Below are 13,721 nucleotides of genomic sequence, written 5' to 3' on the forward strand. Positions count from 1 at the left end.
TCAAATCCATATTGGTGCGGAAATTCAGCTTGAGAGGAAGAATTGCCTGATGTCTTATTTAATACTACGCCTCTATGAGTTGTCCTCTCCATTTTTTCTTGAAGTTATACACTGGCAAAAGGATTGTCATTGCCCTTGCTTTTTGTCTTTGCTGCACATTTACTTTTCGACAGGCTTAAATAATGGCTAAAATGGTTGAAATGATTTATGCCTGTAGAGTGATGTCTTCATTTTCTCTGTTCACATTCCTTTTTTTACTAATGGTCTGGTGAACACCTAGTGTAGATGTATTTTATTAGAGAGTATATTCCCTCTAAATGCTGTTCCTAAGCTGAAAGAAATGGGCCATAATCATATAAAAATAAAGTATCTCTTTGTAGAATTTACAAGAAATGGAATGTCCTTATTCCTGAGGCATAGAACATAAGGGACTTTCTTCTCTCACTACAAGATTGCTGTTTATACTAATGTTGATTAAGTGTACCACATCAATAACTGTTGTGACATATAGGAAAATGAATGAGTCTACTGGACATCTCAGTTGAAAGGAGTAAATCTCTTGCAGTTTCTATTTATCTACAATTTTCATCTTTCTGTTGAGACAGGAGAGATTGGTTCTCAGTCTCTACAGATTGCTTCACTCCTAGTTCATAAAATTGCAATTAATAATGGCGAGCTAAGATCATTCCGGATTTGATGTACTGCCCTATCATCGTTGAAAGAGAGTCTTTAAATCTGCTGTTTAACAACTTATAGGGACTTTGCACTGATTAATTCATCTGGTCATAGTCTCAAGGCTGACATGGCATCTTCCAGGCCTTCCATTCCATTGGGATCAACATCATCATTTTATAAGAAATGAACTTACTACTTTACAGGCTTAGTTGGAAAGAAATTTCAACCGTCAGCTGTAGAATATGCCACTGGAATTTAATTTGTTGGCCTATGAGAACACAGAAGATCTCATCTTTTACTGAACTTTCTAAACATAAAATAAGGTTATCAGAGAATCAAAATCTGACATTTGAACTTCAGGAGAAGGCCAATATATTTAAAATAAGTACTTTCCTTCCTGAAATGTTCAGTGCTCCATCAACAGCACGTCAGGTTCTTAAGAAAATATTATCCCTTGTGGAGAAAAGCACTGGAATTTGGGTCATGGGTACTGACACTTAGAGTAGGCGTTATTTGGGGGCCGCACAGCATTTGCTCTTCTTTTATTCTGGTGTTAGAACCCTGAATTCCCTCTGAAGAAGCATCTCTCCCTCTTTATGTGTAGCCTTGCGGTGCTGTCAATCAAGGTTCCCTGCCCTGCCTAGCCAGGAGGCAGACTCACGGCCAAAGCTATTGAACTTTCTTCCTTGGGATTTGGAGTCTTGAGTACAGAGGCATGAGAGAACAGAAAAAGTATGTGGAGCTAATTTGTTCTGGGAATGGTGACTTGAATATACTGTTAAGTCTTGCTATCTGAATTGCCAGAGCTAGATTAGTTCCTGCCCCTTCTGGACCTGGATTTTCCTTCTAGCCTGTGAAATACCTCCAAGGCTTCCAATAAACTCTTTTCATTAATTTAGCTAGAGTCAGTGTCTATTGCTTTCCTCTCAAGAACTATGTGATGATTAATTTTGTGTGTCAACTTGGCTAAGCTAAAGGATCCCTGGTAGCTGGTAAAACATTATTTCTGGGCGTGTCCATGAGAGTGTTTTGGGAATAGATTAGCATTTGAAGTAGTAGTCTGATTAAAGAAAATCGCTTTCACCAATGTGCATGGGCATCATCCAATCTCTTAGGTGCCTTATAACACAAAGGCGGATGAAGGGCAAATTTGCTCTCTCCTCTTGAGCCAGGACATCCATCTTCTCCTGCCCTCGGACATCATCACTCCTGGTTCTCAGAACTTCTTACCTGGGCCAAAATTTACACCATTGGCTCTCAGAACTTGGGGCTTAGACTGGAACTACACCACTGGCTTTCCTAAGCTTCCGGCTTATAGATAGCAAATTGTGGGCCTTTTTAGCCTCCATAATCATGTCAGCCAGTCCCTCGTAATAAATCTATCTATCTATCTATCTGTCTATCTATCTATCTATCTATCCATCCATCTTATTAGTTCTGTTTCTCTGGAGAACCGTAACTAATACAAACTATTAAAGTTAAATTTTGAAAGTAGTGTGTTATTCTTTGGTAGTGTTTTACCTGACATTCTTTTGAGTATAAAATGTAGTGGGATATATTTTACTACAATATAAAATATATCTTTAGTAGATATTTCCGGGGTAAAGAGTTTATTAGAACTCAAAATGCTGGCTATGAAAGGTTCTAGGCTGTGTTTCTGGGCAAACTCCCCAGACTCATTGAATACCAACCTTCCTTTGGGTCAAGATGCTCCAGCCTCTCTTATTTTCATCCATTTCTTGGAGCATAACATATTGTTTTCTGCCCCATTCCTTCTACCTGAAATTTTATTTCATTTCCTTTACTCTCTCCATCCACAGATGCCTTCTCAATCTTCCAGTCTAAGCAAAATCTCTAGCAGACTTTCTCTGTCAACACTACTCAAAGTATACAACTGATCTCATATACCCTATTGCCCAATTGGTAGTCTTCATAGGGATGCCTCATAGGCATCTCTCCCTTAACCTGATGCACCTAGATTTTTTGGTTGTCCATCTCCAGCCAGTTTTTTCTTTCATTCTTTTCCGTTCAGCATTACCATCATGCAGTGTCTCAAGCCAGGAGTCAGCCTTAACTCATTTCTTTCTAGTGCCCCACACCAACGTACCAGACAGTTCAGTTGGCTCTACCTCCAAAACAGATCCTAAATCCTGTGCCTCCTTTCACCTTCACAATTTTATCCTGTCCTGGTTATCATCTTTTGCTTTGTCAACTGCAATGTCTTCTATTTTATTTCTGTATACACTCTTCACCTTATAAAATGTAAGTGATTGCTTATACTCCTCTGCTTAGAATCTCCACAGGCTTCTAATTCTAATTGGGAAAAATATCCAAATTCTTGACTGTGGCCAGAAAAGTCCTACATTATTTCTAACTTAAACACCTTCCTTTCCCTCTGTCCCTCATTTTCTTTCTTCTTTCTTCCCCGTCCCCTTTTCTTTCCTTCCTTCCCTCCTTCCTCCCTTCCTTCCTATCAAGCCATTTTGAGCCATAGTATCTTTGCATAGGCTCTTTTCCCTTTTGGGATGCTCTTCCCAGATTCTTTGCACAGCTGGCTCCTTCTTGTCATTTAAGTCTCAACTCAAATATCTCTGCCTCAGAACTTCCTTGACCACTGATTCTAAAGTAGGTCCCCATGCCAATCTCTATCACATCCTCTTGTTCCAAAGCTTCAAAAACAAGTATCCTCGTGAAGTTATCTCATTCTTGTACTTGCTTTACTTATTTATATGATTTACAAGGGCATATTTGCACATCTAATTTCTCCTTTCAACTATGTTTAAAAACAAAACAACATTCTATTTGGCTTACTTTTTTCTCACCTGTATTTTGGTTATTAAGTAGCACATTTTCACAAGTAATGAAGACTACAGAAATAAGAGCTAATCATTCTGTTTCCTGTGTATACACGTAAAAGGAATCTCAAGATATGCTATTTGTGGAAATTAACAATTTAAAATAGGCATTAGTGTGGCTTAATTTTTAAGCTAGACAGAAAAAGGAACCCTTTTAAAACTGAGAATTATCTGAGTGAGAGAATTAGCATGGATTAATATTTACTCATTATTCACAATAGCCAAGACTTGGAATCAACCTAAGTGCCCATCAGGGGATGAATGGATAAAGAATATGTGGTATATATACACAATGGAATACTACTCAGCCATAAGAAACGATGAAATCCAGCCATTTGTGACAACATGGATGGACATTGAGGGTATTATGCAAAGTGAAATAAGTCAGAGGGAGAAGGTCAAATACCGTATGATTTCCTTCATTAAGTAGTAGATAATAACAACAATAAACAAACACATAGAGACAGACATTGGATTGGTGGTTACCAGAGGGGAAGGGGGGAGGGAGGAGGGCGAAAGGGATAATTCAGCACATGTGTGTGGTGATGGGTTGTAACTAGTATTTGGGTGGTGAACATGATGTAATCTATGCAGAAATAGAAGTATAATGATGTACACCTGAAATTTATACAATGTTATAAACCAATGTTACTGCAATAAACAAAAAATTAAAAATAAAAATAATATTTACTCATTATAATAAAGCACTTAAATACACGAGTTCCTTGAGGGCAGGAACTGCGGCACTGTCATTGTTTGACATCTTTGTTTCTTTGCCTAACATGTTGTCTGTGAGTTCAAGAGGAGCTTCATCAAATGGTCGCTGAATTGAATAAAATACATATTTTGGAATGGTTTTAATGCTTCTGATCTGAAATTATTTTTTGAGCAAATAAAATAAATTGTCTTCACTTAGAATTAAGGAAAGTCCAGTGAATTTATGAATGTCAATAAATGTGAGTAAGATTTTCACATTTGCAAACAGACATTAATCAGGAATGAGATGGAATCCTTTATTATGGACTTGAGGTTTTATATTATATTGAGAAGAGAGTTTTTGGACATGGCTTTCCGTACCTCTAGGCTATTTTCCAGTATCTTGAATAATTAGTCTCTAGTATTCATTAATTCTGATTAAATGATAACCAACGTATTCAAGATGCCGAGTCACTGATGACCCAACTCCTCTACATCAATACTAAATAAGTTTGGGGGAGTTTCTTCTAAAATGTATCTAAATAATGATTCTGAAATCACCAAAGACTATAGTCACCAGGTAACTACTTGTAGAAAAGCAGCTATACTTAGTTCAAAATCACTATAGAATTCTCTTCTTCCATGCTCTTTTCTTTTTGGCATTTACGAAAAGTAGGAGAAAAACTTGTTCATTGCCCTCCCCTCCCTTTTTTATAATCCAACCTTTTCTCTAAGTATGAATTTTCCGATTGGGGAGTAGTTATTGGACAGAGTCAACACCTGGTTAGAAGGTTATAGAACTATGCTTTGGTACTTTGAGGCCACATTTGTAACTCGATATGATTTTCTTCTTCCCTCTATTTGTTACACCCATAAAGAGAATACTTCACTAAAACAGTTATAGGTAGCTAGTCTTTTACAGGACAGTTTTATTTCAATGTTGTTAATTTCACTTGTTATTTTTTTGGTGAGGAAGATTGGCCCTGAGCTAACATCTGCTGCCAATCCTTCCCTTTTTGCTTGAGGAAGATTGGCCCTGAGATAATATCCGTGCCAGTCTTCCTCTATTTTACATGTGGGAGGCCTCCACAGCGTGGCTTGATGAGCGGTGTGTAGGTCGGCCCCCAGGGATCCAAACCCATGAATCCCAGGCCGCCAAAGTGTAGCACACAAACTTAACCACTACACCACCAGGCCAGCCCATAATTTCACATTTTTCAAGTCAAACAATTTCTTGACTTTGCTCATACATGTACATATATGTGTATATCTATACATACACACATATTTTTATATATATATTTATTTTTTTATATGCTGATGTAGCAATATTTATGGAAAATTGGTTTTCAGGAAATCATGATAGATTTGTTTAGGGATACAAGATCTTAGGACAGAAGTTACAAACTGGTAGCCTATGGGCTGAAATAGACTCATACAACTTGGTTTCATTGTCCTGCATGGTGCTTTATTCTTGTTGTTGTTGTTATTACTTAACCTTTAGAAATCAGGAGAATTCATATAGAAATCCAGATTTCCAGCTTTTCCTGAAAAATCAGGAGACACTATAAGCAACTGGGCTGTTCAAACACTGGTGATGCTGTGACTTTAAACTGCAAATGTCAACAATTTAAAGGTTTCCATCCCTTCATTTTGATGTTTCTCTTCGGTATCAAATGGTGTTAGGTGCAGACACTGAAATGCTTACCCAGAATGCTCCCTGGCTTAATGGGGTATTACATGCCATCTTATTTTGCCTGTAATTTTCCCCCCAATTTCTACGTTATATCAATTTTTCCTTCATAAAGTTTTTCACATTTGGGCCTATTTTCTTCATCTCCTTGTTATGGCTTTTATCCAGGTCATGTTTTCCTCACTTCAGTGTCTGATTGTTTTAGCCATCACCATCTCTCCTGCCGTAACCTTTTCTCTGCCTGCCCCTTCCCGCTCTGCACACCAGTTACAGATTTATATTGCCCAAATCATGCTTCAATATATTAGTCCTGGTCCTCAGACCTGCATTGACAACCCAGAACCTGTGTTCAACTACTTAACTATAGTCAGAACCCATTCTGTCTTTCCCCCTCATTTTGAGTTAATCCATACACAAATAACTAGCCAATCTGCCCATATCCCTAGCACCAAAGCAGGCGTATTCCAGCCTCTGATGCTCCCAGCATTATCTCCTTCTCTCCATCTGTGCAAATAGATGGTGACTACCTTCAACACTGGCCTCTCTAGACCCCCTTGGTTCACAGTCCCAGAGTACAGCTCATCTTGCCTGGTGCATATTTCAAAATCATATTTTCTTTCTCTGATTGTCTAAAAACAGGATTTGGGGGCCAGGCCCATGGCCTAGTGGTTAAGTTTGGTGCACTCTGCTTTGGGGGCCCAGATTTGGTTCCCAGGCACGAACCTTCACCACTCAGTGGCAGCCATGCTCTGGCGGTGACCCACATACAAAATAGAGGAAGATTGTCACAGATGTTAGCTCAAGGCAAACCTTCCTCACCAAAAAAAAACAAGCAAACAAACAGGGCTTTTCCAAGTCTAGTCCCTGGATGTCTTACTTCAGAATCACTTGTTTTGCTCTTAAGCATTTATTCCTGGGCTCCACCTATATCATCTTGAATTCTTTAACTTGGGACCCAGGAATCTGATAAATCTAAAATTTGAGAAGTCTAGAATTTAAAGGCAAGGTAACTAATAGTGGTACAAGATTGCCTGATGGTTTGATAGAAGGTAAAATAGAATTCGATTAATTTTACGACAAGTGCATTTTCAGGTCTGCTAGCGTGTTTCTCAAACACTATTTATCCTAGTTGTTGATAATAGCTGTGCGTGTGGCTTAAACCGGCTCTTTGACACTGTTGCTGAGGCCCTCGTGATCCATCCAAGGAATAGTGGAAGGCAAATCAGAGCCTCTTCACCTTTCAGGCAAAAGCAAGACAATTACATAATGAACTTTTGAGTGCAGGACTGTTTCTTTTTTTTTTTTTAATTTTTCTCTGCCACACTCATGCCTTGTCTCCAGTAATGCCACTATTAATAAATGTTGAACCGCACTGGATAAATTGAATGAATGTTTGAAGATGAGAAGTTAGAATGAATATCAGTACTTAGGCTGGCAACGATGGTGATAACTCTTATTGAGGTTACACACTGCGCTCAGTGCTTTATGTAGATTATCCCAGTGAGTGCTTGCTCCAGCCCTGATAAGGCATCACGATGATTCCCTACATTTGAACAATGGGGAGTTTTCAGCTGCAGTTCCAGAGGGAGGCAAGAGACATTGTGATGTGAGAAGCAACCACTTTTGTCATTCATGAAAAACTTTTTTGAACAACTTTAAAGCATCTTTTTTTTTTTTTAAAGGAGAAAGGGGCCTGATAAATTTAAAATACTGATTGATAACTGTTGGGGAAGTCACTGTGATAAAGTAGTTTAAGGCGAAGAACAGAATTTGGAACTACAAGACCTGGGTTCAAGATTCAATTGGCCACCGAGAAGCTCTGCAAGTTTGAGCAATATCCAAAGTCTCTCTCAGCCTCAGTCCTTTAATCTGTAAAATGGGGACAATACTGCTACTGCATACCAACTTGTTGTAGGGAACAAATGCAGGAGTTTATATAAAATGCTATAAAAATATACAGTGCTATTCCTAGTGCAGATTGTTCAAGGTGTGAAGCAGGCTCTCAAAAGTCCTAACAATACTGTTTTGAATCATGCTGTAAAGAGAGAAGGAAAGAGAAATAATGAAATCTCATCCCCATAATTTCACAAAGAGGTATTACAATCCCCGGCTAAGGACTCTGAGGCTTAGGGAGGTTAAGTCTCATTGCGAAGTCAACCATGCCTGCCTGACTTCAAATGCTGTGCTCTTTCCACGGCACCAGTTTGCCTTTTTTTAAAACAAAACAACACATACACTTTTTCTTAACATGAAAAAAAAAGACGTTTAAGTTAGAAACTAACTCCTTCTGATAATTTCCAATTAAGATGTTGTCATCTAGCATCTGGCTCGATTTTCTTTTATGAAATATGGTAAATATAATTTGAGCGTAGCTTAAATGAAGTGTCCAAATAGGATAAAACAGGTCATCTGGGAAATTAGATTTTATAGATTACAAGAATTCAATGCCTAAATTGTGCTTAACGGACACCATTTTTTAAAAAGAAAATTCTTCAGGAAACAATTGACTAGTCTACCAATTTCATCATTATTTCTATATGAGACACCTATAGCATGGAGCAATTAAACCAAAACTAAATAATATAAACTTCACTATACGTAGTAGTGAAGAACACCTCTGTCTTCATGGATTTGGGGTTCACAAGAAAAACGAAGGGAGATCTTTGACCCAAGTTCAATTTTTTACTTCCACATTGTTTTTTAAAATGTTCTATTTAAAAATCATTTTATAAAGAGAAGTTAGAGAATTTTCTTGCCCTGTGGCTTTTTGAAGGAAATGATCCTGAGAATACTTCATGTCTGTGCCAATTTTTATCGTAAAATAGGAGTTCTAGTGGAGACGAGCTCCAACTATTAATTTTGGTTACTGGGCCATAGGGCAGAAGGATTGATCTTTTTTTAAAAAAAGTAAACATTTTTAAAATGAGGGTGGGGGTAGGGCAGGATTAAGGATAAGAGTGAATGTGAGGGTATGCAGGAAGGGGGAAGTGTTGATTTAAACACTGTAGGAAAAATTTGAGCACAGCTCATGCCTTGACGAGTAACTTAAACATCTCTCCTTTGGAACACTCTGTGAGGTGGTAGTTAAGTTCCCGTGCTGTGGAGTCACACAGTCTGGGATCAAATCCCAGCTCTATCACTTCCTAATTTTGTAATTTTAGGCAATTTAGTTAAACTGCTTGAGACTCTTATTTTCTCATCTGAAAATTAGCAATAATTACTGCTTCATAGGGTTGTTATGATGATTCAGCATAATCATTAATACACATTGTCAATGTGGTTGATATTATTATTATTGTTTTGGTGATGTAGGACTTACTTGACATATATATTAAAGTCTCCATGGCCTTATAAAACAATTTTGAAGAATGACAACTACTTGAGAGCGGTCTCTTTACAATTGAATAGATTCTTGAAATGGTGTAAAAGACACACATACCTATTTAGATAAAATATCAAGTCAGTTTCCTTTAAGAGACCTTGACGATGTTCATAAAATGACAAGATTATAAAACCAAACCTTCTAGTAAATAATCATGAGTTTATACATTTTTCAAAAGTGCACAAATTTGTATTCCACATAGGAGAACTTATCGATTTGTGTGTGTATTTCAAGCAACCATCTTACGCATGCTGTGCCCGTGGCTGACGGCGTTCTCCCCTGGGAAGGTGGCTTCTCTAATTGCAGTGAATGGCGATTCTATTTGTAGACATTACTTCCTACAGCACGCATTCCTTTCTGTGATTGTTATTTAAAAAATACTTGTCCTCAACTTTTTTAGTGTTCTTGGCTATCAAGGAGAAAATTCTACAGCACAAGAAGAATCCCATAGATAATACATATCTGAGATGAAAATGTGTATTGTCTTACCAACAAATAATCTATGTTTACTGCACCACAGGGAAAATAAGAAACATTTCAATACTAAAGCCCTCAAACCACCACTTAAGCCAAAAAAAAGAAAAAAGAGAAAATCAGAAGTATTAACATCATTTGAACTGCCAGGGCATTTTTCTTCCTTCTCTCACGCTATCTCTTGCTTATAAACAAAAGCACAGTTTTCACATTGATAGAAAGTCAACAGCAAGAGGACTTACCTTCCTTCAACCAAGAAATGTTATTTTTATCATTTTCAAAACGCTCTGCTGTTTTTACTTTTATCTTTTCCAGCTCAGTTTCGGACATCTAAGTGGAAACAGAATTTGTGATATAAAAAATTCATTAAGAACCCAGATTTATAACATTGAGCTTTATATTTAGAGACTACTGCCACATTATAGGAGAATTTTATCTCTGTAGTTTTTCAGTTCACCGTCTAACGGTAAGTCTTACCTTTATCCATTTGCAGTATTTTAAAACACTGGTGTTGAAAACTAAACTTTATATATTTCATTTTTCAGCAATAAAGATTGCTATAAGATCTTATAATTTCTGAATATGAAAGAATAACAGATTAACAACTAGCTACAGATTTGTAAAAGACAAACATGCAGTTGCTGTTTTCATGTTTTTTTTAATGGTCTACAGAAAACACGCTGCAAAGTGATAGAAAAAGATATAAATAATAATAAAACACAGAAGAACCTTTTTAGCAATTTATTGGGTCAAATGAGAACCTTATGACCTAAGCCAGGCCAAGTTGAGCTTCCTGACGGTGTTGAGGAGACCTATATGCACTTTCAGTGCATTGCACTTGACTTGCATGGCACGCATACAATGAGCTAGGATGCTCCACATAGCACCTCAATATACTTACCTGTGTGTTCCAAAAGGAGGAGGCCCAAGCGTGGGACTGGGGAACAGCGTGGCGATGCTCTGGGCAGCCTTTCTTGTTGTCTCTCAACGTCCAGCATTCCTCTACCCCACCAGAAGTGAGCGAAGAAGCAAACACACTCTCTCCCTGGGTGGTGCTAGATTTGTACCGCTGCCAGAAGCATCCAACTTGCGGCTGAGAGGTTTTTTTTTTAAGGTAATATAAAGCCTGCGGTTCAAAACAATAAAAACCTTCTCCAGGCTAGCACTTATTTAAAATGACACTCTGTAAAATAGAGTAAAAATAAAGAACTCTTTTCAAATTGACAGTTTCTTCAATCGCCTTCCTTCCACAGCCGCCATTCATCACTTAGATTAATATTAAAGGGTGTAGAAAAAATATATTGAAAAATACACACAGACTATTTGGGTTAAAAGAAAATGAAGGGGAACTTCTAAAGCTCTATTCTCTGGAAGTTCATCCTACAGCCGATCTTTTGAAAAGCAAGTTTCTCTAATATTTTATAGGCAACAAGAAAACATTTCAAGTTCGTTTGATAGTCTGTAGATATTCTGAAAAGGATTTGGAATAACATTCCAAAGAGGATTTGTCATTAGATTCTTAGTCAAAGATAACACTGTTTTCAATGGAAGGTTAAAAACAAATAAAACCATAACCCTTAGGTACGCATAGTAATAAACAGTCCAACATTCCTAAATGTTGTCATTTTTTTATCTTGGAAAATAATCTTTATTTTTTGGCCCAAAGCGGTTTGCTTCCTCTAGTGTCTTTATCTAAACAACTGTTATCTGATCACCTTGTGTCCATTTCACGTCCTTTTCCAGCTTCATTTCTTCTTGTACTTTGCTTTTTGTTTCATTGTCTTTAAAAACTACCTTGATCAGCCGATTTTCATACTAAGATAACTTTCAATTCCTCCCATTATCAATAAGATAAATTTCAGATTCCTTAGACAGCTAAGGAAGACCTTCAAGGGTCAGAATCTGGAACAACAGTAATTTTCAAACTGTGCCTCCAAGTCTTAAGATTTCTCTGAGGTGCCTAAACTTTTACTCCAACCTAAATGTAATGCTGCCATTCCTAAAACTCACGTGCTTCTGTTATTAACATTCCAGAAATGTTTCCTCAAAATCCCGTTTCCACCCCCACTTTGAAGCCTCTCTCATCTGGAAATGATCTTTCCCTTCTCTTATTGGGAAGGACTTGGGACTCCTCACATAGTTGTCTCCATTTTAGTCCTATGTAAACCTGTCTTAGCTTCCTGACAAGACTATAAACCCGTTGAGGTCTCAGCCTCTATCTCAGTATTTTATGCATCTTGCTCAGTGTTTGACATGATCCCCTACAGATTAATAATTGTCGAATAAACAAATCCACCACATCAAAAACCGAGAGTGTTTTTCTTTGTCCCGAAGTCACAGGATTCACCTGATTACAAAGTTCCTGTAGGTTGTCTCCTTTCTGTAGTAACAACATTTTGTGTCCCTTCTTCATATATTTGGAGACATAAACTAATTCCCTTAATAGTTTAGGCCCTGTCCTTTGGAAAAGCAAATTATCTAAATTTTATGTATTAGTAGGACCAGAAGACATTTGGTAAATAATAATCACAGAGATCTTAAAGCAATGAACAGTGATAACACAGGAGCTAAAGAAAGTCTAAGGTGCAAATATCTCGATGAGAAGAGACAATTGGGTACCCAGGAGGGAATGAGTGAGCCAGGGACACAGTTGAACATATTGTTCCTCCTAGTTTATTTTCAGTTGTATTTTAATATTAGACCATACAATTATTACTGTTATTCCTCAACAGAAACAATTTTTTGGGGGGGATTTGGAATGGATTTTGGATCTCTGTAAGGTTACAAGTCATGTAACCTCTTCTTCCATGCAGTTTCTAAGGCAGAGAACCCATTCCTGTGAGCGGGTGATAACTCCAGGTTCATGATGAAGCCTTTTCTCAGATTCTGTGACCACTTTTGTATATTTTATTTGTATCCGACTAAACTATTTTCCAATTACTGTCCCAAGAGCAACCCGTAACTCAAATCCTTGTCCACGTTTCTTACTTTGGAGATTATGGAATATTGTTGATTATGGTTTATTCTTTGATTATTCTTGATTTATACATATTTTCTACTTGTTTTACTTTTGCAATTAGTGTTATACAATTATTTGAGGTCCAGTGTTAAATAAATTGCAAACTGTAAGATCTTTTTGCAAGAATTGTTCTGAGGAGGAAATTTTTATGAAGATAAAGTTCATTTCTAATCTGGAAATATTACCGAATTTGGGCTAATGTATTTTCAACGTGTCCTAACACTTGGAATTTTTCTAGTGTTTTGTTTTATCATTTTTTTCTACTTAGCCTCTCACTGCCCTTTGCTTTTACGTTTTTCCTTTGAATTGGCTTTTGTCTTCTAGAGTGAGTGCCATTACTTGAATTTTCTATATGGAATTTTCTTTCATTTTGAAGAGCACCATTTTTTGAAATTGGACAACTCATTTTGAATTCTATTCCTGTCTTTGTGAGTATTAGCAATCATTCTTTATGAGAACTGTAGATGTTAATAAGCATCGTATTCATCTACTTTATCGGTAAAGATGATAAGAATAGGCACCAGGTACTTTTTCCCAAATCAACTGTACATGACTAGTGTCCTACTTGGACATTGAGTTAAGGGTATCCAATACTGGTTACAATCTTTAAACCATATGTTCATCCACCTAGAGAGGTACTTGGGCAACAAAATTCTCCATCTGGGTGATGGAGACTGGTTTGGACTGGGGTTTTAATCTCTTGAGCTGAACTGGGCCTTGGGATGAATGAGATAAACCACATTTGATGGTAGGAAGTAAAAAGAAACCAAATCTGATGAATCCCAGGCAGAACAATCTGGGAAACAATAGATCGTCCAAAATGAAGCTCAAAAAAAGACAAGCCTCAGAAGTCAAGCTGGTCTGACTTGAATCCAAAGAGAATAAACACATTCTTAAAAGAATTCCCTGTCCAAATCATGTTCCTTG

The 13,721-nt window shown here is 37.3% G+C and overlaps 1 protein-coding gene across 1 annotated transcript in view; it reads right to left on the reverse strand.

Moving 5' to 3' along the window:
* The window catches only part of MDFIC2 (MyoD family inhibitor domain containing 2), a 102,771-nt gene extending 90,601 nt beyond the window's left edge, over positions 1-12,170 (reverse strand). Inside the window, exons 1-3 of the mRNA XM_058567816.1 lie at positions 12,072-12,170; positions 10,677-10,868; positions 10,018-10,105 (exon numbers count right to left, since the gene is read on the reverse strand). Coding sequence (XP_058423799.1) covers positions 10,018-10,105; positions 10,677-10,868; positions 12,072-12,170 — 379 coding nt within the window. The remainder of the gene's footprint in view (positions 1-10,017; positions 10,106-10,676; positions 10,869-12,071) is intronic.
* Positions 12,171-13,721: the final 1,551 nt, after the last annotated feature.

This window comes from Diceros bicornis, chromosome 2, assembly GCF_020826845.1.
Source record: "Diceros bicornis minor isolate mBicDic1 chromosome 2, mDicBic1.mat.cur, whole genome shotgun sequence".
Classification (NCBI taxonomy): Eukaryota; Metazoa; Chordata; class Mammalia; order Perissodactyla; family Rhinocerotidae; genus Diceros; species Diceros bicornis.